Genomic DNA, 23,305 nt, shown 5'->3' on the forward strand with positions numbered 1-23,305 from the left:
ACAAAAATTAAGATTTATTAATAAATCCCTTATAGCTTCAAAGGACAATAAAGAAAGCTGACCGCTGAAGAATTGATGCTTTTGAATTGTGGTGCTGGAGGAGGCTCTTGAGAGTTCCCTGGACTGCAAGGAGAACAAACCTATCCATTCTAAAGGAAATCAACCCTGAATGCTCAATGGAAGGACAGATCCTGAAGCTGAGGCTCCAGTACTTTGGCCATCTCATGAGAAGAGAAGACTCTTGATGTTAGGAAAGTGTGAGGGCAAGAAGAGAAGGGGACGACAGAGGATGAGATGGTTGGACAGTGTCATCAAAGCAACCAACATGAATTTGACAACTCTGGGAGGCAGTGGAAGACAGAAGGGCCTGGCATGCTCTGGTCCATGGGGTCACGAAGAGTCAGACACAACTAAACGACTAAACACACACAGCTTCAAAGGAATAGACAAAGAAGGGAAGAGACAAAATAGCTTCTGCAAGCAGGTAGCACAACTGATGAGACCTGAAATCTTACTTACACTGGGATCACTCCAGATTTAGACATTTTATAGTAAACCACTTCTGAACATTTGCTCCATGGAAAATCCTGAAAAGGATCTCCATAAATCGGAATGGTCTTGATGTTATTATTAGCTGGCTGGATAGCTCCATGTCTACCTCGAAAACCCTGGAATGGGTTGCCATAAGTGAGAATTGACTTGATGACACACAATACATCCACAGAGCAGATTATGAAATATGGAAACCACTGAGTCACTTTTGATATGTTTCCTTAAACCCTATCTACATTTCCTTCCTGTTTTTTCTTTTGTTTTAGAGTCTGAGTCTTTGTTCTTTTCTTCTCAGCTGGAAGTGTGTGTGTGTGTGGGGGTGCATTTTTCTCAGGGCCCTATGCATTTTTCTCAGGGTGCATATCCATGCTGATCCATATCAATGCTGATCCATTTCCAGGCATAATTCAAAGTGTTGCTTTTAACCTATAGAGCCTTAAACGGGTTGAATCCAAGCTATCTCAAGGACTGCATCTCCATTTATGAGCCTGCTTATGTGTTCAGATCATCAGAGTGGCCTTTCTCTCAGTCCACCACTTTCACAGGTGCATTTGGTGGGGACATGGGAGAGGGTCCTCTCTGTTGCTACTCCTAGACTCTGGAACCTGTTCCCACAGGAAGTGAAGCAGGCAAATAAAAGTCTTTCTCTTCAGGCAAGATTTCCCTTAATGACTAGCTGTCTGAATGAGGTTTTAAAATGGATTGTTGTATCTACGCGCTTTGGATTTGTTTTGGTGTTGCTTTTATTTGCTGTTTTTTCATATGGAATGTAATACTATTTAGTATTTGTATACCCACTGTTGTTAGCATTAAATACTGTCTTTTAATCATGTAACTCTCCTTGAGTCCTTTTTAATTTATTTATTTCTTTATTAAAGTTATATGCCAATGTCTACTCTGGGCGGCTCACAACAACAGAAAAATAACAACAATATCTCAACAATAAACAGTCATTCAAAATGGAGGAAAGAGAATAGATTAAGTGGTGACCGGAGGGAAGGCCAGCCTGAATAGCCAGGTTTTAAGTTGGCTTTTGAAAATACCCAGCAAAGGGGCCAAGCAGATCTCAGAGGGGAGATTATTCCAAAGATGGGGAGCCACCACCGAGAAGGCCCAGTTTCTTGTTTTTTCTTTCCGGACCTCCTTCTGCGTCAGGCTCCTCAGCCGCAGCTCCTGGCTGGAATGAGTGATACGAGTAGATCTATGTTGGAGGAGGCATTCCGCCAAATACCAAGGTCCTAAACCATTTAGGGCTAATCATTAAGACTTTGAAATCAACGTGGAAGTGAATGGGCAGCCAATGCAAGGCGGCCAGAGTGGGGGAGATATGTTGATGTTCTCTCACCCCAGTGAGAAGTCTGGCTGCCGCATTCTGCACCATTTGACGCTTCCACATCAATCTCAAAGGTAGCCCCACGTAGAGCGCATTACAGTGGTCTAATCTCAAGATTACAAGCGCATGGACCAGACTGGTGAGCGCCCCAACATCAAGATAGGGACGCAGCTGGGCAATCCGCCAAATATGGAAATAGGCGGAGTGGACCACTGACACAACCTGAGTTTTCATGGTAAGTGCCAGGTCCAGATGGACCTCCAAGCTATGAACCTCAGTCTTTGCGGTGAGAGTCACCCACCCAAAAAAAGAGAGGGAGTTTCCCAAACCACCGATGATGGAGCTACCCACCCTCAGGACCTCCGTCTTGTCCAGGTTCAGCCTCAGCTCATTTTCCTGCATCCATTGCAGTACAGTCTCCAAACAGCGCTGAAGGGATGAGAACGATGGGGTACAAATATTTTAAATAAATAAATAGTAAAAGAAGTATTCGCGAAGGTTGTTGTGGGTTTTTCGGGCTCTTTGGCCATGTTCTGAAGGTTGTTCTTTCTAACGTTTAGCTAGTCTCTGTGGCCGGCATCTTCAGAGGACAGCATCAGAGCACAGAGTGCTGTCCTCTGAAGATGCCGGCCACAGAGACTTGCAAAACGTTAGGAAGAACAACCTTCAGAACATGGCCAAAGAGCCCAAAAAAAAAACACAACAACCAGTAAAAGAACTCTCACTTATTTCTACTGGCCTGCTCTAGGACTGTATTGGATCTGACTCACTGTCTGAGATCATATATATAGCATGGCCTATAAAGAGCAAACTACTGTTCACGCATTGAACACTATGAATCTCAATAGGCTTAAGACCATTTCACTTTCATTTGGTTGAGGGTCATAGCATTTTGTGTCAGTTAAAGGGAAATGCAATTTTAAAAATGCTTTATGCTGTTTCAACATGCTAAAAAACTGGATTACTATCATCAATCAATCAACAGATGTCCTGTAACCAAAGTGAAAGCAGAAAGCCTTTTTATCATGGTAGATGCCAGCGACAGCAGAATACTTGCAAATTATAGCTTAAAGCAAAGATTAGTAGAACGCACAAGCATTGCCTCCTGGCAACATTTTAGAAAGCAATTATAAAACTTATGAATTAAAGATTTCTGTCCTTATGTACTGAAAAGTTATCTAGTCATATAAAATATTTCATTAATTGCAACAGATTTATATGCCAAGAAAACATCTTGCAAGTATTAGGTATGATATCTACAAACAATAACATATCCTAGGATGATTTCTAAATACAGATCAAACACAATAATTTCTTTGCTGTTTCAAGTCTTATGAATATTTACTCTACAATCAAACTGAAAAGGTGGGGATGATGGAACAACTAATGAATTCAAGTGGAAAAAGTACTCACCAACCCTGAAAGATACTTGTTTTATTCAAACGGAATGCATTATCCCAACGGGAAGGCCTATGTTAATATTTTGTTGAAGCCTGCCTTCCTTCCTTCCTTCCTTCCTTCCTTCCTTCCTTCCTTCCTTCCTTCCTTGTGGTCACACTGGTGCTTCCTCTTTTCCATCTCTCAGTGAGTGTGTCTACAGAACTTTTTATAGACTGACTCACCAAGAAGCACACAGTTATAAAGGAATCCAGTACAACTTCTTATTAACAGGATTCAAATAAAACACGAAGCAAGATGCTATAGACTAGATATTGTATCAGTATGTTTGATTTACTTGTATTCGCCATAGCAAGGCAGGTAATTCCCATATAAAACTTTATTCTCAGGATACAACGACCTTGAGTTCCACTGCAAGTTCAACTGCAGGATTATTGTTTCACGGAAGAGTTGTGAGAAGAGAGTTCTCCCAGATAAGAGAATGAAATGTCAAATATACTTTATGAAATACAACTTTTGTTTCAAACAAGGGCTTTGATTTATTGCTTGTTAAGACTGGACCCAGAAATTATGACTCGGCCGGGATGACAAATCCTGAATTGCACATTTGTTTATCTCATAAAGCAGAAGCTTCTTTCACGGAGATGCTTCCTGCTCTGAGTAAGAGAAAAGGGAAAAGTAGGGAGTTTGTATGCCTCTTACTTTCTCAATTGGAGTATATCCTTAACCATAAAACTATAATGTTTTAAAGGCTTCAAGTCTACTACTCAACATGCAAGAAAATGCAATTACATCAAGATTTCTGTTTCATACTGAAGCTGAAAGAAGGAACCTTGTGGCAAGATGACCACTAACTAGTTCTAATTGGCATGCATGTTTGTGGAGAGTAACCAATTTCATCAGATGTCAGCCACAGCACATGGGAACATATGCCTAATAAAACATATTAGTTTATCTTGTGGCAGCTAAAGAAATAGGCTATAATTCAAAACAACTGAAGTTAGTGTTCAATTTAGAGCCTGATTACACTTCACATTTGTCCTGCAAAATGATGCATTCTAAATGAAATCTATTTATAATCACATGGCAGTCACATGGTATTCGAATCATTTCCTGCATTTCCCTTAGAATGCAGCATACTGCATTGTGATAGAGTCTGACTCACACAAGAAGAGGAGGTTCCAGGTGAAAAAGAGCTGGGCAGGTGGGTAAGCAAGCAGGTGGATGGGTAAGCAAGTGGATACGCAGGTAAGAAGGGTGGGTAAACAAACAAACAAAAAAGCAAAGTGTGCTGCTTTTTTGAATATTTATTTAAGGACAAGGTAGGGTATACAAAAAGTAAGGGGGAATAGGGAAAAGGGAAAAAGGGTTAGGGGGATAGGAGAACACAAAGTATACAATCATCCAATCAATTCATATTACAATAACAAATCAACTTTTTGCTTTTTCACAATTTGATTACCCTCCTGCTTTCATCTTATAATTTAATTTTAGTTTAATTCTATGTTACTCCAACACTATCTGGTAACTGCAGCCATTTATACAGTGGGGTCTTGACTTGAGAACTTAATCCGTATTGGAAGGCGGTTCTCAAGTCAAAAAGTTCTCAGGTCAAATCTGCATTTCCCATAGGAATGCATTGAGAACCATTTGATCCGTATCTGCTCTTTTCTGCCCATAGAAACTAATGGGAAGCTGCTATTCCGCCTTTGACCACTAGAGGGGGATATTTTGTTTCTTTTTTTTTCTTAGGTCAAGAAAGGTTCAGGGAAGGCAGGGAAAATACAGTCCAGCCAGTCCAGTACCAGGCAGTCCGAAGACTGTCTCCCAATCCACTCTCTAAACGCTGGGAGGAGTGAGGAAGCAGACAGGCACCCTTTTCACTGGCCAGCAGTTAATTGAAAGTTCAAATTTTGCACTTTCCCTGCCTCCCACGTGGTTTTTTTTCAGTTCTTAACTCAAATCTAAGTATGTAAGTCAAGTCAATATTTTCCTATGAGAGTGGTTCTTAAGTCAAAATGTTCTTAACTCAAGCCGTTCTTAAGTCAAGACCCCACTGTATAATACATCCCATCATTCAGTTTTCTTTTGAATTGAACATTCTTTCAGCCATCTGACAGGATATCCATTTTTGTCATTTCCCATATTTTGCCATAAGTTTCTCTTGTTTCAGTATCTCTGCTTTCTTGAGATTTTTAACATACTGTAATGCTTTTTAATTTTGGAAGCTGCATAGGTCACTTTATCCTATCTATGTTACCTGGTGTCATGCCCAATAAAGTCGATTCTGAAGTTTGTGCAACTTCATTTAACTGTTGTTTGGCATCTACTGTCCCCTCTTTCATCACTTTCATCAGATCTTCTATTTTGCTAAGACCTTCATTCACTTGCTGAAACCCTGTTATTATTGTCTTTTGCACAGTAATCTGCCATTCCTTTTCTATTTCTTGTACACCTATTCCAAAACTTTGAGCTTGCACAGACCAAGTCTCCATTTGATGTCTTAAATTTTGGGGGGCCATCTCAGGTTTCAAATAAGTGGGGTTTGTATATATGATACTATGTCCCTAACCACAATGATCGTCCCTTAGATATCCTTCAACAGTTTCCACAATTTTATCAACAATCCAAACCCCTAATCATAAACCTCCCCTTAGATCTCCCTCAAATCTTTATTCAAATATTATAATATAAATATCATCTTTTAACCCAGCAAATTCAAGTTCAAATAGAACCGTGGCACAATTATTTCTTCTTCTCCCAAGTCTAGCAAGCTACTATTATCAGACTCACACACAGTCCAACAAACCAAAACAGCAATCACAGAGTCGCAGACTGTCCAGTAGTTGTCCTTGAAGCCCGTCTTATGATCTTTCTATTAACCCATTGATACTCCTCAGTCTAGTCGACCACGTCAGCTCCTTCTTTCTTTTCCAGAAAACCACCAGATTCTATTATCAAAAGTTCACAGAGTCCAGGAAAGAAAAAAGAGAAATACGTCCAAGCCAAACTGCATTCACAAAACTCAAGTCTCTTGAATCCTGTCCAATGGTATTACCATCTGGGATTCTTTTCCAGAAACACAAGATTTCTTTTTCCGTCTCACTCTCTCGGCTTTGAAACCAGTCTGCTGTATTAAGAGTTAGTTAGTTAGTTTCGCTTTTTGAGGCAGACTGATAAGACAGGCTCGCCGCTGTTTTTCTTCTTTCAGCCAAATATTTTCATTCTTACTTTCAGCTTAATGGGGCTGTTTCATAAAGCAAAGGCTTCAGCTTACTTAGTTGTTATATATTTTAAACTTATATTGGTTGTTCTCTTCTCCCCCTCTCTCACGGCTCAGTGCCAAATATGGCTCCCCGCCTCCAGTCCGTGCTGGGTGATTTCTTCAGAGGGAAGAAGTCCGGGTTTGCCTCCCATTCCTCTCTTTCTGCTGCTCACCAATTGCTTCAGAGAGAATTCTCCTAGACTCTCCTTTGATCCCCATTTCAAAAAGGGGATCCCGGACCGGGCGGGTTCCAGTTTTTCCAGAGAGCTCTTCTCTGGAGCTACCGACAGCACCGCAACAAAGCCCCGCCCTCCGCATAGTGTGCTGCTTATATACTGCCCTATAGTACATTGCATCATGAGGCTTCTAAGCAAGAAGGCTGATGCTCTTGCTTTCTCTGTTGCCTGTTGCACAAAGGCTGAAAGCAACCAAGTCCCAGAATGGAAAGCCCAGGTGAGCAGGGAGGAGCCTTTGCCTGGTGCACACCCCAGCTGGATGGCAGGGCTGGCGATGTCAGTCGCTGTGTCCTAGATTCTAGGTTCTTAACCTTTGTTACTCGGATGTTTTTGAACTGTCCCAGAAACCCCAGCCAGCACAGTTGGTGGTGAAGGCTTCTGGGAGTTGCAGTCCAAAACTCCTGAGTAACCCAAGGTTAAGAACCAGTGCCCTAGATTATAGCAACAGCTGGGTTGCTGCTGCAGCACCCAGCTGATGAGCAATAAAGCCAGGATGCTGCAGTGACCCAGCTTCACGACACTCTAGGACACACGAGCCAAGGTTCATCGCCCAGCAGCTGGGCGGCACAGAGGCAGTGACGGAGGCTTGTGGCAGGGGGAGGTAAGGCTTACATGTCTCCTTTCACCCCTTTATTTCTCTGGCGGCAGCAGAAGCAGGAGCCAGAAGGGGCCTCCTGGCTGCTTCAGTCACCTCCTCCTCCACCTCATGCGCTCCAGCCACAGCCGTGCGCAATGTAGTTTACAGCGACAGAGGCATTCACATGCCAAAATTATGAGGAATAAACAGACTTTAAATTCTGTGGTAAAATAAATGGCTCTTCACCATCACAGTAAAATAACCTCACTTTCTGGTCACATCATATCAGGATTTTAAAATCTGATTTCATTTAAGAAAAACCGGATTTGACAGCGGTTCCTATTGTCAGTGGGATTGGGCTCTTAAATCAAGATTCTTATTCTTTGCCGCAACAAACTAATTGCTCTGCCCCCCTCCCCCCGGGAAGCTTCTTAAGCTGCAATCCAGCCTGTGAGTAAATGTCACTTACCCACACGGAAGATATATATTGGATTGCAGTATAAGTAGCATATAAATGCCTGCACAGTTTCGCTACTTCTTTCTCTCCTTTGCTTCACCTCTTCCCAATTTATGTTCTGCTCTGCTGTTTTACCTCATTGAAAACCAGCAATCCCCATACCTGGGATAAAAATTTCAAAATATATTTGTTCCTGAAGGTTTAGAAGGCCATTGGGTGGGAAGAAAACAACATTAAGCCTCTCTCCCCAATCGTGTTTGTAGCTCAAAATGAACAAATGGTGCAGTTGTGGAGCTGCACCCAAGTATATAAAGAAATATATTTAAATTCTACCAGGGGACAAGATTATTGCCTTGCCACAGTTGCGGTGGCATGCCAAATATCTTGCTAATAAAATAACAGAAGGAAACCAGGATAAGGTGATGATGAGCACAGTTTGGGGCAAAGACCTTTCTTATTTATTTATTTTTTTACAAAAATGCCTAGGTGTTTTATTTCTCTCCCCCTTATTAAGCAAGTCCAAGAATTAGGCAAGGGAGCTCAACAGTCCATTCAGTTCCTCCAGGGATAACACCCTTCTTAACGCCGTCTCACAAACTGTTATGAAAATAACCATCCTTATTAAAAAAAATCTACAACTTATTTTTTCCCCAAAACACACTAGGTGGTTTAAAAAAAAAAACAGTGCTAAGAGGAAAGTGAGACATTTCTCAGCTGGAAACTCACCTGGCAACTACTACCTGTATATAAAGCTTCAAAGTTCATCGGTCCAGAAGTTTATCTTTCAAAATGCAGTTTGGTACAGATTAATTATGTCTGCCTTGGGGAAAAACAACAACACCCTCGTGATTTCACACCCAAGAGGATTTTCTTTCAAAACTTTTTTTCAGCCTTAACAGTTCTATTCACTCATTTCATTTTTATAAACAGAAAAAGTGAAAGATAATATTTTAAATCTACATTTGGCCATTGGTTTTTTTTTGGGGGGGGGGCTGTTTTTGTGTTGTTGTTGTTTTTGCTTTTTTCCCTAGGCACCCTAGCCTAGGGACCCTAGCACTTCGATGGGGTGAGGTGATCATCTCAGAGAGTGGAAAGCTTGGGGTGGTGTTGAAACCCCCATCCTCATCCATTTTCTGCCACCTCAGATGGCCACCATTTAACCCGAGCCATCTTTGCTCGAGTCGCTGCCTTCATAGCTTGGCTATTTCTTTCCCAAATATTTGAATAATGCCTGGTTGCAAAGTCCTTGGGCCAAGGTGTTTTGGAAGGAGGACCTAAAACAAACAAACAAACAAACCCTAAACAATTTACTTCGGCATCATCACAGCACCTTTCCTGCAAGGACCCCCTGCAGCAGAAGACACGACTGAAATAACTGGCCAAGAAGTAGCCAATATGTGGTCACAGCTGGTTAAAACAAAAGAGGCTCTTCTATCCTGGCCTCCTCTTTTTTCCTCTCTTTTCCCTCTTTGCCTCCCTCTCTCCATCTATGGGTGTTGTTGGGCAAAGGAAGCTGCTCCTCAGGTAATGGTGCCAGCCCTATGAAGTCACATTTTGAGTCAGTTATCTGCTATTACAAACAGGAGGTGAATATAACAACAAAAACGTTTTCAGAGACTGTTTTATGTGGACTGAGTAATTAGTTGTTCCCAAAATAAAAGTAAAGATAAAACCCACTGTTCCATAAAGGCAATGTCATTTTTCTAATCAGCTGCCACACAAATTAATTAGGATGTACCAGATGTGCTGGGAAAACATTAACTTTCATTTTTTTCTTCATTGAAACTGAATACTCATTAATGTTGTAAATTTAAAATAGAAGCATGCACATGTTTCTAAAATACATTACTGTGGAAATCTGAAAAAAAAATCAGTCTATTTCTTCCTTGCAGTGAAGGAAGATTCATCCACAGAAGCAGTAGTCATGTTGACTGAGCAGTTCTGGAGTAAAAGCTATTCAATAAAAGAAAGGGAGTTGTAGCGTTCTCCATTTATTAGATCTATGGTTCTTGTTGTATTATGTAATGGTTAATGAATATTCATGTTGCTGAGAGGCGGAGCCAAGAGAGATGCTATAAGAAGCTGAGTCAGAAGTCAGATTAAGTCAGAGAGGGTCAGTTAGAGAAATGTAAGAGTCAGGCAGGAGAGAAAAGCCAGACAGAGTAACAGAGTGTGTAGTTTGGGAAATTTAGATGTGATTAACTACTGAAGATATTTATGAATCTCTGTAATCAATAAACCAAAGTTTTATTTAAAAGAACTTGAAGTGTGGACCTGAACCTTTCTGAAGTAAATGGTGATTTAGAGATCACCTGGTGGCAGCAAGTGTAAAAGAAGAGAGTGTTTGCCTTTGTGTGCTCTGAGACTTGAAGGTCAAGCAAAGGGGCACGAGGGTGGACATCACAGGAGGGAAGGAAATATTGGTCCTATTCAGGGAACAACTCCTGGCCTCCTACACAAAGCAGATGCAGAAAGTGATGTATCAGAGATTGTTTTGGGGCACAAGTTGTTGACCTGGAAAATCCCAGCTACAGTTCATATGCTATTTCTTTGCCATATACAAGTGCCACCTTAAAAGCCCCACTGATAATGAGAGATACTCATTATCACATTGTTCCTCCTTGCTATGTACAGCCAGGGATGAATTTAGTCACTCATCATTGTCATTGCTTACAGAACACTTCCTGAGAGGGAAACTAAATATCAACAAGAGTCTTAAAGGTCATTGCCAGGTCAACAACATGTGCCCAAATAAAATCTCTGATTGGAGGCCATGTATAAATGTATAAATATTTGCCATTTGGTCCCACTCTTACGTCTGAGGAAGTGGACCTGTCCACACAAACTCACATTAAAACATATATATATATGTTTTTGTCTCACATTCCCTCATGTAAAATTGCCCAAACTTCCCCAAATATGGCACAGAGGAAGAGCAAATTGCCTGTTACATCTGTGTCAAATTTGGTGCTGATCTGAAGCCCAGTTTCAATGTTATGATTTTTTTTGTTTGTTTGTTTGGTCGGATCCCATTTTCAGAATTGCCTTATAGAATGTTGTGGCGGAACTCCCACGTCACGCCTGTCCATCATGATGAGCTCAAGGGCAGGAGCCTATGAGAGGACAGAAGGGGTGGAACCAGAAGAACAGTTAGACAGTTAGTTAGACAATTAGAGGGGAGAGTTGGAGAAAAGAGGTTTGAGATAGGGAATTGAAGAGAGAGAGTTAGGAGATTGATTTGAAAAGGATGACAGAGATTGGAAATTTGGAAGGCTAGAAATAATAGGAAAGAGTTCAAATGCATAGTGAATAAATAGACAGAGAATATTGTAACAGTGAAGAAATACACATACAAACCAACGTAAAAGCAAATGAAATTAAATGAACAATCCTAAACATCTGTGATTTGTATAACATCTATATTATCAATAAATCTATTGTATTGGCAGCACGTGTCTAAGATCTATATATCTGGTATTAAGGGAATAATACCTGGTGGCAGCGTGAAGTGAGGAAACGCATCCAGAGGGTGGACTTGTGTTTAGAGGAAAAATAAAGGACACTGGGTGGACGCAACAAATGTTGATTCACTCTGCCAGCACAATAACATCACTGAACTTGTTCAGTGATAATGAAGGTGTGGAGGGACTAGTCTGCTTCCTTTTGTCATATGTTCAAGTTAGACATCTCCTGATGAAGAGGGCTATGATGAGCAGGCACCATATTTTTCTGTGTATAAGATGCCCCCCACTTTTCTAAGCCCAAATTAAGAAATCTAAGTGGGGCTTAGCAAGTTCAGGGGAAACAGATCACTGCACGACTGCTTTGATCCCTGCTTTCTCCCTTCATGCTAAGCCCCGTGGGACTTAGCAAAAGGAGGGGGAAAGGGATCAAAGCAATCCTGCTACTGCACAATCATTTTGATCCCTTTTCCCTTTATACAGCCGCGGGATTGCATTGATCCTTTCCTCCTCCTTTTGCTAAGCCCTATGGGACTTAGTAAGCAGAGGGGAAAGCAGGGATCAAAGCCATCCTGCAGTGCTTTGATCCCTGCTTTCATTTTGCTAAGACTTAGCAAGTGAAGAGGAAAGCAGGGATTAAAGCCCTGCAGGATCACTTTGATCCCTGCTTTCCCCTCCACTTGTGTTTGTTCTCTCCTCAGCTTACTTCCGTGTATAAGACAACCCTGAATTTTTAGTCTAAATATTTTAGGCAAAAGTAGTCTTATACATGGAAAAATAGGGTACATTTTTCTTGGAGTTTGTTGTTGTTATTTTTACAGGCTGTTCCCTCCTCAACGCATGATGACCCTATGAATAAAGGCTCTCCAAAATATCCTGTCTTCACAATCCCTGCTTAGCTATTGTAGACTCAAGAGTGTGGATTTCTTTAGGGAGTCATTCCATCTTTTATTTGATCTTCCACTTTTCCTGCTACCGTCAACTTTTCCCGACATTATCTGTTCCAGAGAAGCTTGCTTTCTCATTACGTGCCCAAAGTAGTACATCCTCAGTTTCAACATTTTTGTCTCTAGAGACTCGATTTGCTTGTTTGTCTTTCTGACAGTCCAGGACATCCATAAAGCTCTCCTTTTGTTGTTGTTTAGTTGTTAAGTCATGTCTGACTCTTCGTGACCCCATGGACCAGAGCACGCCAGGCCCTCCACCTTTCCACTGCCTCCTGGAGTTGGGTCAAATTCATGTTGGTAGCTTCGATGACACTGTCCAACCATCTCGTTCTCTGTCATCCCCTTCTCCTCTTGCCTTCACACTTTTCCAACATCAGGGTCTTTTCCAAGGAGTCTTCTCTTCTCATGAGATGGCCAAAGTATTGGAGCCTCGGCTTCAGGATCTGTCTTTCCAGTGAGCACTCAGGGTTGATTTCCTTCAAAATGGATAGGTTTGTTCTCTTTGCAATCCAGGGGACTCTCAAGAGTCTCCTCCATCACTATATTTCAAACAAATCGTTTTTATCCTCTCAGCTTTCTTCACTGTCTAATTTTCACAGCCATACATGGTGATTGGAAATACAATAGTGTAGATGCTCTTGGTCTGGGTCTCCAGTGACATATCTTTACACTTGATGGTATTTTCTAGTTCCTTCAGTATTGCCCTTCCAAGTCTAAGCCTTCTGATTTCTTGGCTGCAGTCTTCATTAAAATTGATGATTGAACTAAGGTATACAAAAATCTCTATTTAAATTCATTCATTCTCAACCCTAAAGTCATTCTCTTATAGTCATGATTTTTGTTTTCTTAATGTTCAACTGCAGTCCTGCTTTATCACTTTCTTTCATTTTTCCCGAAAGTCATTTCATGCCATTGCTGGTTTCTGTCAGGAAGATGGTGTCATCTGCATATCTTAAACTATTAATGTTTCCTCCACCAATTTTCATTCTTCTGCCATCTGAATCTAGTCTGGCTTTCTCGTGTAGTGTTCTTCATACAGATTGAACAGATCAGGGGATAAAATGCACCCTTGTCTCTCCATATTCTATGCTAAAGGTCCCTAAAACACATTACACATCAGGACAATCAAGTGCTGAGGCATACCCTCTTGCGGTTTTATTTTACAATAAAAAACAAAGGCCACAGATCCAGATTAAAATGAGGGTGGGGGCTTTCACACTCTGCTATTGTTCTGGTCAAGATATAGGGATTCTCCCAATTCAGAGAGAGAGAGAGAGAGAGAGAGAGAGAGAGAGAGAGAGAGAATTATTGTGAAAAGTCTGAATTGTACAGCTGGAAACACATGACCCTCAAAGAGGAGAACAGCAGTTTCTCTTTGAAAGACTCTAAAGAGACTAACAAGGAGAGGAATCTCATTTCAGTGTGCCAAAAAGAGATTGTTCTCTGTTTCCTCTCTGACTTTCATCCTCTTGAGCATGTGCCTGAACAGTCTGGATCTCCAAATATATCTTTCATCTAGAATACTCTTGTTTAATGCTAACCTGCTGTATTTTATATAGGTGGAAATCGAGAGGTGCACTGCCAAGAAAAGTCACTTGAATAACTAGAGCCGTACATTAGAAGAAAGATATCTGGGGGAGGGGGCAACAAAGACCAAATCTTAATAAGAGAAGGTAATGCAGAATGATCGCTCTATCCTACACATTTCACATCACACAGGGCTTTCTTCAACTAAAATGGCCCATATTTTCCTTGCTTTACTAAATACAACCTGTCGTCCAATGATGAGTGAGGTATGCTGACAGCACTTGGAAAGTGCCTGCTTTTGGACTTGTATTTAATGGACACATTTCCCACTGATTCTGTATTCATCTCTCTACTCCTATTAATCAAGACAGCAGCAATGTGAAAAGCTTTGATAGGCTCATTATTCTGAATTTCTGCATGTCTTTCAAATAGGTGTTTATCTTGTGATGCAAGTCTGTTTATCTCTTATAGCTGCATAATAGATCTTATATTATGCTAAAAGAAAAATACTATTTGGAAAGAAATATAATGCTCTATATCAGACCCAGAGGTACATATAAATTGTGTATTCCAACTGCTTTACTTTCCATCTACAAGTAGTACGTATATCAAAACCATCAGAACAAAAAACTTATATCAAAACCATCAGAACAAAAATGCTCTCTGTTTTATTAAAAAAACCATATATGTATAATTTTCTTTGGCATATTCTTTATCATCTTCACCTGCAAATTTCTAAATTGCCTTTGGTTAAAATGCAACATGGTATATATTACTGTCAAGATAGATTGCTATATAAATCTTCTCAATTTTCAGCTTGTGGATAAAATGCTGCTGGGCTGGCTTACTAGCAATGCTAAACCATCACTTAGCAGTATGTGAAAGAGTTCACAGTAAGATTTTTGTTTTTGTTTGTTCAGTCGTTTAGTCGTGTCCGACTCTTCGTGACCCCATGGACCAGAGCACGCCAGGCCCTCCTATCCTCCACCGCCTCCCGGAGTTGTGTCAAATTCATGTTGGTTGCTTCGATGACACTGTCCAACCATCTCATCCTCGGTCGTCCCCTTCTCTTCTTGCCCTCACACTTTCCTAACATCAAGAGTCTTCTCTTCTCATGAGATGGCCAAAGTACTGGAGCCTCAGCTTCAGGATCTGTCCTTCCATTGAGCACTCAGGGTTGATTTCCTTTAGAATTTGTTCTCTTTGCAGTCCAGGGAACTCTCAAGAGTCTCCTCCAGCACCACAATTCAAAGGCATCAATTCTTCAGCAGTCAGCTTTCTTTATGGTCCAGCTCTCACTTCCATACAACACTACAGGAAAAACCATAGCTTTGACTATTCGGACTTTTGTTGGCAAGGTGATGTCTCTGCTTTTTAAGATGCTGTCAAGGTTTGTCATTGCTTTCCTCCCAAGAAGAAGGCGCCTTTTAATTTCAGGGCTGCTGTCTCCATCTGCAGTGATCATGGAGCCCAAGAAAGTAAAATCTGTCACTGCCTCCATATCTTCCCCTTCTATTTCCCAGGAGGTGATGGGACCAGTGGCCATGATCTTAGTTTTTTTTTTGATGTTGAGTAAGATTTGCAGCCCCATAATCCCTCTGCCCCACCCCCACCCCATATCCAGCCCCTTCCAGTGTGGTTTTGAGAAAGAGCTCAGAAACTTTTGATTCCAATTTAGATTATTCAATTTTAGATTAGTTGTTAGTCATCCAAACCTGGCTAAGCCATGGTGAACTATAACTTTGGATTGTTGAAACAGATCAACAGTTTATGAACTTGGCTTGTTTCTCTACAAACAGTTAAAACTAACCATACACATTATGGTCTGTATAAAATGCTAAACTCGTGACATCCAATTTGGCTCTACCTACATAGAGTGGCCTTTTAGGCCAGATGGGCGGGGTATAAATCAAATAAATAAATAAATAAATAAATAAATAAATAAATAAATAAATAAATAAATAAATAAATATTTAGAAAGATTCTAATTAATAATACTTAATTGTTAATGAAAATTAATTGCAATAAATCATAGAACTACTTTTTGCAACTCAACCTACTGCTACGAAAATGCCCAGCTTTTACAAGACTTGAGGATGTTTCCTGAACATCCATATAGGATAGCATAATTTTATGAATTTATTATTATAAAAACTGTAGTTAGCATAGCAGATGTGACCTAGGGTACTGATGTATTTTTGCTGTTATATGCCACCAAGTCCCTTTCTGTTTTACACTGGTCTTATGCATTAACCACTGCTAAAATCATTAACAGTTCTAGTCACATCTTGCTAACTAAATGCCATGGCTTTATTTAATTTTTCAATAATGTGTGCAGAGAAAAAAAGTTAAGTAATTTGACACATTGCTGAAGTGCAGTATACCAACTATCCTCCTCTACATTAAAGTTCATATGTTCCTTCAAAGGGGGCTCTTGCCTAGGAGTCCAAACCCCAATGAAATGTTTCAAGTGATCAATGGAATTGTGGTAAGCAAATATTAATGTTAGCTGGTTAGTATACATTACATTGATGTAGCCAATTATTTATCATCTCAGAAAGATCACCAGCACAGAAGATGACAGAATAGAAATCTGGAAGTTTTATTTCTCTAAGAAGACATTTATCTGTAGTACATCACTGTGAGAACTCAACAAATACTGGTTGGTATTCAAGACTTTCTAAAGCAATGTCAGACTTCAGCTCACACAGAGATTATTAAGGGGAAGAAAACAATTGCTGATAGCTTTGTACTTTGTCAGACAGCCCCCTTTTCAAGCAGTGATCCATTATTGGCCCAGATGTTAATTTCAACGCTGTTTGCAGTGATCCTCAGTCCTGCTGCTCTTTGTTTTGGGGGGGGGGTTGTCATATAGAGGGCCCTTGGTCAGCAGGTTTAACTACACCACTGCATATAAAGAGTGACATTTCTCTAAGAACTCAGTACCAAGAAGAGTCCTGTCCTAATGTTCAAAATTCGGATGCCAGGGGATTGGGGTTGAGCCCACTTTATTCCTTCCCTCTCATTTGACACCTTAGAGCTAGAAATCCACAACACATATGGATTTACATGCACTGAGCCAACATACCTAAACAGCATTTACATCACATAAACTGACATTTATGAGTAGCAGTTCACTCTTTGGCTGTCAGTTGAGACACTCTAGCAGGTACATCTCTGTGCATTCCACTCCTTCAAGCCCCATCATGTTACCAGAGTTTTAAGCACCTGCTTTAGACGACTGCTCTGTATATTGAAGAGGGAAATGTGATTTTTAACTGCCATAGTGTTGTACTCAGATGACTATGCCTGAAACACTTTTTTTTGCTGAGATTAAAGACCCAATGGCCAAAAACCTATTGGCAGTTCCAATTTCAGTAGACTCACTGAAGCAATGTGATTTATACATTTGTTGACTACCATGCAATAACTGAATCAGTACGTTTACTCTAGTTTGGACTACAATATCATGTAGGGCAATGGTGCTATGAATCCTGGAAGAACACAAACAAACTTTAATTTCCACACAGGTTTCATATACACAAGCTCATCTTGAACCTCAATTTGCTATAAAATGGAAGTATAAATCTATGTACGTTTGCAGGAGCTTTTGCCATAGGCTTGAATAATTTGGAACATTATTTTTAAAAGGTTGTATGTTGTCCAATTTTTTAAAAAATAAAAGGTTAATGTTATCAGCTATTTCAAAAGTAACAAATTAGTGGCACATATAACAAAGCAAAGCAAAAAGCTTGTGGCACCTGTAAGACTAACACATCTATTTTACCATGGTTTTGTTTTGGTTTTTGGTTTTGTTTTGTTTTGCATTACAATCTACTTCTTCAGATGCATGGAGCACAATATTCAGGGCACAAGTATATATACTCAGCGTGTAATTGAACAATGGACACATAGGTACCACATTATATTGAAAAACTACAGATCCATACACATTCTTCCAGCACAACATATCAAAAATACATTATCTTCCAGGCATGCTCACTAACACAACAGCTTGTGCTCTGATATACAACAACATTCACGCATTTACAGCAGACATTCCTCCAGCTACAAAGTCCAGTCCACAAGGTGGAGAAACAAACTGAGAGGACAAGACTGGCCCCCAGGAGAAAGTTAATTTGAGACAGACCACCAAAGAGAGAGTGACAGAACACCCCCTACAATTTCCAGCCACCTACATGTATCATCAGCAAGCTAATAATAATAATAGTTCTCTCTTACAGGCTTTGGATAAAGGGCCTCTGCTTTTTACCAGCCATTCCACACTATCCAAGGTATGTATACAAAAATGAGCTGTAAATTCTATGAATTTGACAGCATATCAGAAGAACAAACTTTTTTTTCATTCCACCTTGGAATAGTAAAGAGCCTGGACTTTGAAATTGTGTCTGAGCGATTGCCTGAGCAATCATACTTGCAAATGAGGAACTGATTTCCTTTCCTATGATTGGTCACAAAACAAAAATTTGCCCATGCTGTGATGATCTTTCAGTACTGAAGGAATTTCCCCCTCTGTCACATAATCTGTGGCATGCATTGTTTAACCTACAGATCTTCAAAAGAATTACTTGTCTATAAATAGATTCACTCCTGACAGCACCCTTCTTGCTTCAGGCATTTCTTAAGTCAACCATATTCTTATCTGGAGCTAGTTCTGCTGTTTCCTTTCTCCAAATCTTATTGTGACTTGCAACTAGAATTTTCAGATCTCTTGATCCCAGCAATGGTGTAAAATGCTGATAAAGATCTGACCTTACCATTAGTCAAAATGGGGAAATTGTATTATTGAGGTATCCTTGTTAAATGTAAAATGATACCAAATCTCCACTCTTCTCTTCTACAACCTTGTCTTGTGTACTTGCTCTCTCATATCTGCTTTATTTCATTCTCTTCCATCTATAATCATCATCATGTGCCATCAAGCCAAGTTCTTTTCAGGGTTTTCCAAATAGAGAATAATCAGAAGTGATTTACCATCCCCTTCCTCTGGGGGCATCCTGTGACTATGCAGTTCACCCATGGCCACACAGGCTGGCTCTACTCATGGATGGCACAGTGGGGAATTGAACTCCAAACACTCAGCTATCCAGCCAGCTCTTCCATTTAGAAGACCTTCAGAAAGACCCATATTTGCCTACCACTCTCTTAGTTTAACATTACAGATTCTAACCTCTTCATGGGCAAGTAAACTAATTTTGTCTCCAATTTCCTCTCTAATGCAGAATCTAATTGGAAGTGTCTATAAGTAGGGCCATGTTCTTTCTTCTACTTAAAAATCCTGAAGTGATTTTGGAATTCTTTGTAAAACGTACCATGCTGCTCCCATATGGTTACCACTAGCTCATAAACAAAATGACACACACAAAAAATCAAGCTTAGTACGGTATTTTTGCTCCATAAGACACACTTCCCCCCCCCAAAAAAAGTGGGGGGAAAGTCTGTGCATCTTATGGAACGAAGGCTGCGATTTCGCCCCCACTGGCCCCGTGGGGGGGGAGCGTCGCAAGGGTCCGAGGTAGCCTTCCAGGACCCTTGCAACGCTCCCCCCCACAGAGCCAGTGGGGGCGAAATCGCGACCTTTCAGGACCTTTTGTGGGGCTTTCTAGCCTCACAAAAGGTCCTGGAAGCTGGTGATTTCGCCCGCGCTGGCCCTGTGGGGCATGGGGGAGTGTCGCAAGGGTCCTGGAAGGCTCACTTGGACCCTTGCAACGCTCCCCCCGCCCCCCACGGGGCCAGCACGGGCAAAATTGCCAGCTTCCAGGGTGATTTCGCCCCCGCTGGCCCTGTGGGGGGGTGGGGGAGCATCGCAAGGGCCCAAGTGAGCCTTCCAGGACCCTTGTGATGCTCCCCCCATGCCCCACAGGGCCAGCGCAGGCGAAATCACCAGCTTCTGGGACTCTTTTGAGGCTTGGGAAGCTTCAGAAGAGTCCCAGAAGCTGGCGATTTTGTCCCCTCTGACACCCGGGGGGGAGGGTGAGTCTCTAAAGAGTCCTGGAGCACACCCCAGCACCCTTTGGAGGCTCACCCTGCCCCCCCGCCGGGCCAGAGGGGGCAAAATCGCCACCTTCTCAGACTCTTTTGAGGCTTGAAAAGCTTCAGAAGAGTCCCAGAAGGTGGCGATTTTGCCCCCTCTGGCCTCCGGGGGGGTGAGCCTCCAAAGGGTCCTAGGGTGTGTTCTACAAGACGGACCTCTCCATAAGACTCACCACTTTTTAGGAGAAGAAAACAGATTTTTTCCTGTTTTCTTCTCCTAAAAATTTGGTGCGTCTTATGGAGCGAAAAATACGGGAATTAATGAAACAATAGTTTATAAAATATTTGTTGTTTGCACAGACCTTTCCCAATAAACATCTGTATCTGTGTTCTTAAAAGCAAGCTCAAATCTAGTAACAGATATGCTGAAACACTGCACTGGAGGATATAAGAGCATTTGGTTCAGCTTTGCTTGTTTTGAAGACAGTGGATCTTTTCAGAATCTTATTACTGGATTTAACATTCTTACAATGAACCTAGACAGCTCACATATCTATTGAGGGGAGGAGGCAACAAATGATATAGCAAATAGGAAAGGGAATAAATCTGGGAATTATATTTCAATACATGCAACTGCCTTCATAGCTTTGGAACTGAAATCCATGTATCCAGTCAGTCAAAACCTCTCAGGTAACTTTGCTCTCTATTTTCAACATCCTTCTAAAACATTTACTTAGTTCCCGCAGAATTTTTTTATTTCTCCCATATTATGCCGCTCCTGCAGCCCACTATTATAAACCGAAATGCTAACCTTTCAAACATATGGTGCTGCAAATGTGCTCATCTACTACTGGGAGAACCTCTCCTTAAAATGTTATGACTAACATCTTTGCTACTATATTAAAATGATTGTAAAGAGCTGTGATTAACCTCTCGCTAGCACAGGTCTGCTCTGGGTTTTCAGTTTTGCACTAGGAAAATTTCAGTGTGGGAAAATCTATTTATTGTGCTCCAGATAGTGATACTCATTAATCTGTCATAAAAATTAAAACCAGAAACCGTCAAAGGATTCAAACTACTTTAGTGATTACGACTGTACACAAAGACATTTCAATGGGACTCTGGCATAAGTGTTTAAGGAAAACACATTCTCATCTTATTATCCCTATCAAAGTGATGAATGCAAGATTAGTGGTATCTAGTTCCATCTCTGTTCTCAAGTGGGCAAAGAAATTTTTTAGCAAGTCCCTAGGAGTACTTGTGTTTCATGCACCTCTCTTATATCATAGGCAGCCACAGCACAATATATATCTATCCATGTGTCTAGGCATACATCCACAAAAGCACACACACTGAACTAAGTCTACACTGGAGACCAGAAATATATCAGTTACTAATAATAGTCATAGCAATATTTAATGTTAATGGTAATGACAAATTCATCCCAATTACTTGGAGACTGGAGGACATGTAAACATATTCGGCTAGCAGGAGATGGTTACGTAATCCATCTTATACATGCACTGAAGTATTAAACACTTCCGTAATGTGAAACTACACAGCAAAAAAGCAGCACTTCAAAGCATTTGTATATTCTTACCTCTTGACTGTAAACCATGGCCACAAGCCTCATTGGCACCTAAGATGCCTTGTTTTATAGAATCTGGCACTAGTATACATGGACTCCATTTGTGGACCTTCCATCTGGAATTGCAGGAGAAGAACAATTGTAATGATACACTCTATGTTTCCTTCCCTTGAAATTCATATTGGGTTCAAATATGGCTCTAGTTTAAATCTCTATTTCTCTGTGGTAATAAATGACAACAAAATTGTTCCACTATATTGGTGGTTCTTTCCCTGTGACAACTCTTTTCATGACTTGCCTTATTGGTAAAGAAGAAGAATTTAAGCATTTGAGTATGTGCAGATGTATGGCCAGCTATTAAGATGTCTATGCAGGAAGGTAATATAGGACAAAAGACAAAATATCTGGATTCTTAAGAGCAAGAAAATGACCTGCTGTAAATCATTCCCATTCCCAATATTATACACATAACTTTTCAAAACACCACTGATGAATGTGAGAAAATTTAGGAGATTTGCAAGAGGGGCAGGATCCAACAGTGATTTAGTGATTGATATACTAATAAAGATGACCAGTGTGTTGTATCCAATACGGTGAAGAATTAGGACTCTGGAGACCTCTGTCTGAATTCCCACCTAGGAATGGACACTCATGGGAGTGGTACTAGTAAAACCATTCCTTAAAATTGTGACTTACCTTGAAAGCCCTAATAGGGATATGCTTGTTCCAAACTGTCAGAACAGAACATACTATCAAGGGAGTACATGTGTGTACATATGTGTGTATCTGCGTGTGAGATAGTAGCATAACCATGGCACCTAGAAACCTAAAATCTGATGTGCATACTAATGAGACTTAAAGGGTACATCCATCAGGATTAGTCAGATTTTGAATCTATTTATTACTTCTAGTACATTTTAATGTAGTACCATATTCAATTACCAGTGGAAGACTTTCCTAACCAAAAGGCAGAAATTTGCAACTGTGCCGGGCATATTTATTTCTTCTTGTTTTCCGTAGCTCCAGACCACAGGGCATAAAGTCATAGAATCACAATAAAGGAGATTCACAATAACAGCAACTCAACAGTGGAAAGGACTATCAGAAAAGTGTGAGACTCTCCTTCATTGGAAGATTTAAAATTGAGATTGGATGGGCATAGGTCAGGGAGGTTTTAAGCGATGGCTTTCCAGCTTTTGGCAGGGCATTGGACTTGACGATCCCATCTCAGCTGTAGAACTCCATGAAAGAAAAAAGATGGGAAAGGAATAAGGGCGGGGAGGAGAGAAGAAGGTTAGTGTGGTGAAAGATATGGACAAGTAGGACATAGGAACGAAAGACCAAAGAGGAAAAAGCCTGGGTTGGCAGGAGAAAACTATCTACTTGGTAGGTGAGTGAAGATAGAGAATGAATACTTGGTGGATGACAGAAAGAGCACTTTCCTCTACTACATCAGAGCAGTTGAGTGGGTAAAGGAGAGAAAAAGCAGCCAGGTAGGAGGAAGAGAAAGAGCCCTGGTGCAGAGGATGGACCTAGGAGTCTTCGACCTGTGCAAGCTGGCAGGTTAAAAGTGAAGATTTGTGACTTGTGTAAACCACTGCACTGATGTCATAGTTCACGGGCCTGTCTGTACAATCCCATGAGCTGCAACTTCAGTTTACAAATTAGGCTGTGAGATACCTGCAAACCATCCACATTAAGGGCAGGGAACCTGGAGCACTCCAGGTTTTGCCAAACTAAAGCTCCTTTGATCTCTAGCCTGGATGGCCAATGGCCAGAGGGAGTGGACTCTGTAACCCAGTAACACTGGCTTTCCTACTTTAGGAACAGAGAGACACACAGAATGTGCAGGGCATCATTTCAGTATATTGTGCTATATTTTCAATAAATGTGAGTGAATAGGTACAGTATTACAAATACCTTACTTCCATATTCTTTTGCAAATCCCATGTTTAAATTGTGTGTGTGTG

General features: G+C 40.8%; 1 protein-coding gene across 2 annotated transcripts in view; it reads right to left on the reverse strand.

The window, feature by feature from the left end:
- The window catches only part of THSD7B (thrombospondin type 1 domain containing 7B), a 642,879-nt gene that overhangs the window by 239,556 nt on the left and 380,018 nt on the right, over window positions 1–23,305 (reverse strand). For both annotated transcript variants that reach the window (XM_078376996.1, XM_020779664.3), the window contains one exon: window positions 21,348–21,451. In XM_078376996.1, coding sequence (XP_078233122.1) covers window positions 21,348–21,451 — 104 coding nt within the window. The remainder of the gene's footprint in view (window positions 1–21,347; window positions 21,452–23,305) is intronic.

The sequence above is a fragment of the Pogona vitticeps genome, chromosome 1 (assembly GCF_051106095.1).
Source record: "Pogona vitticeps strain Pit_001003342236 chromosome 1, PviZW2.1, whole genome shotgun sequence".
Lineage (NCBI taxonomy): Eukaryota > Metazoa > Chordata > Lepidosauria > Squamata > Agamidae > Pogona > Pogona vitticeps.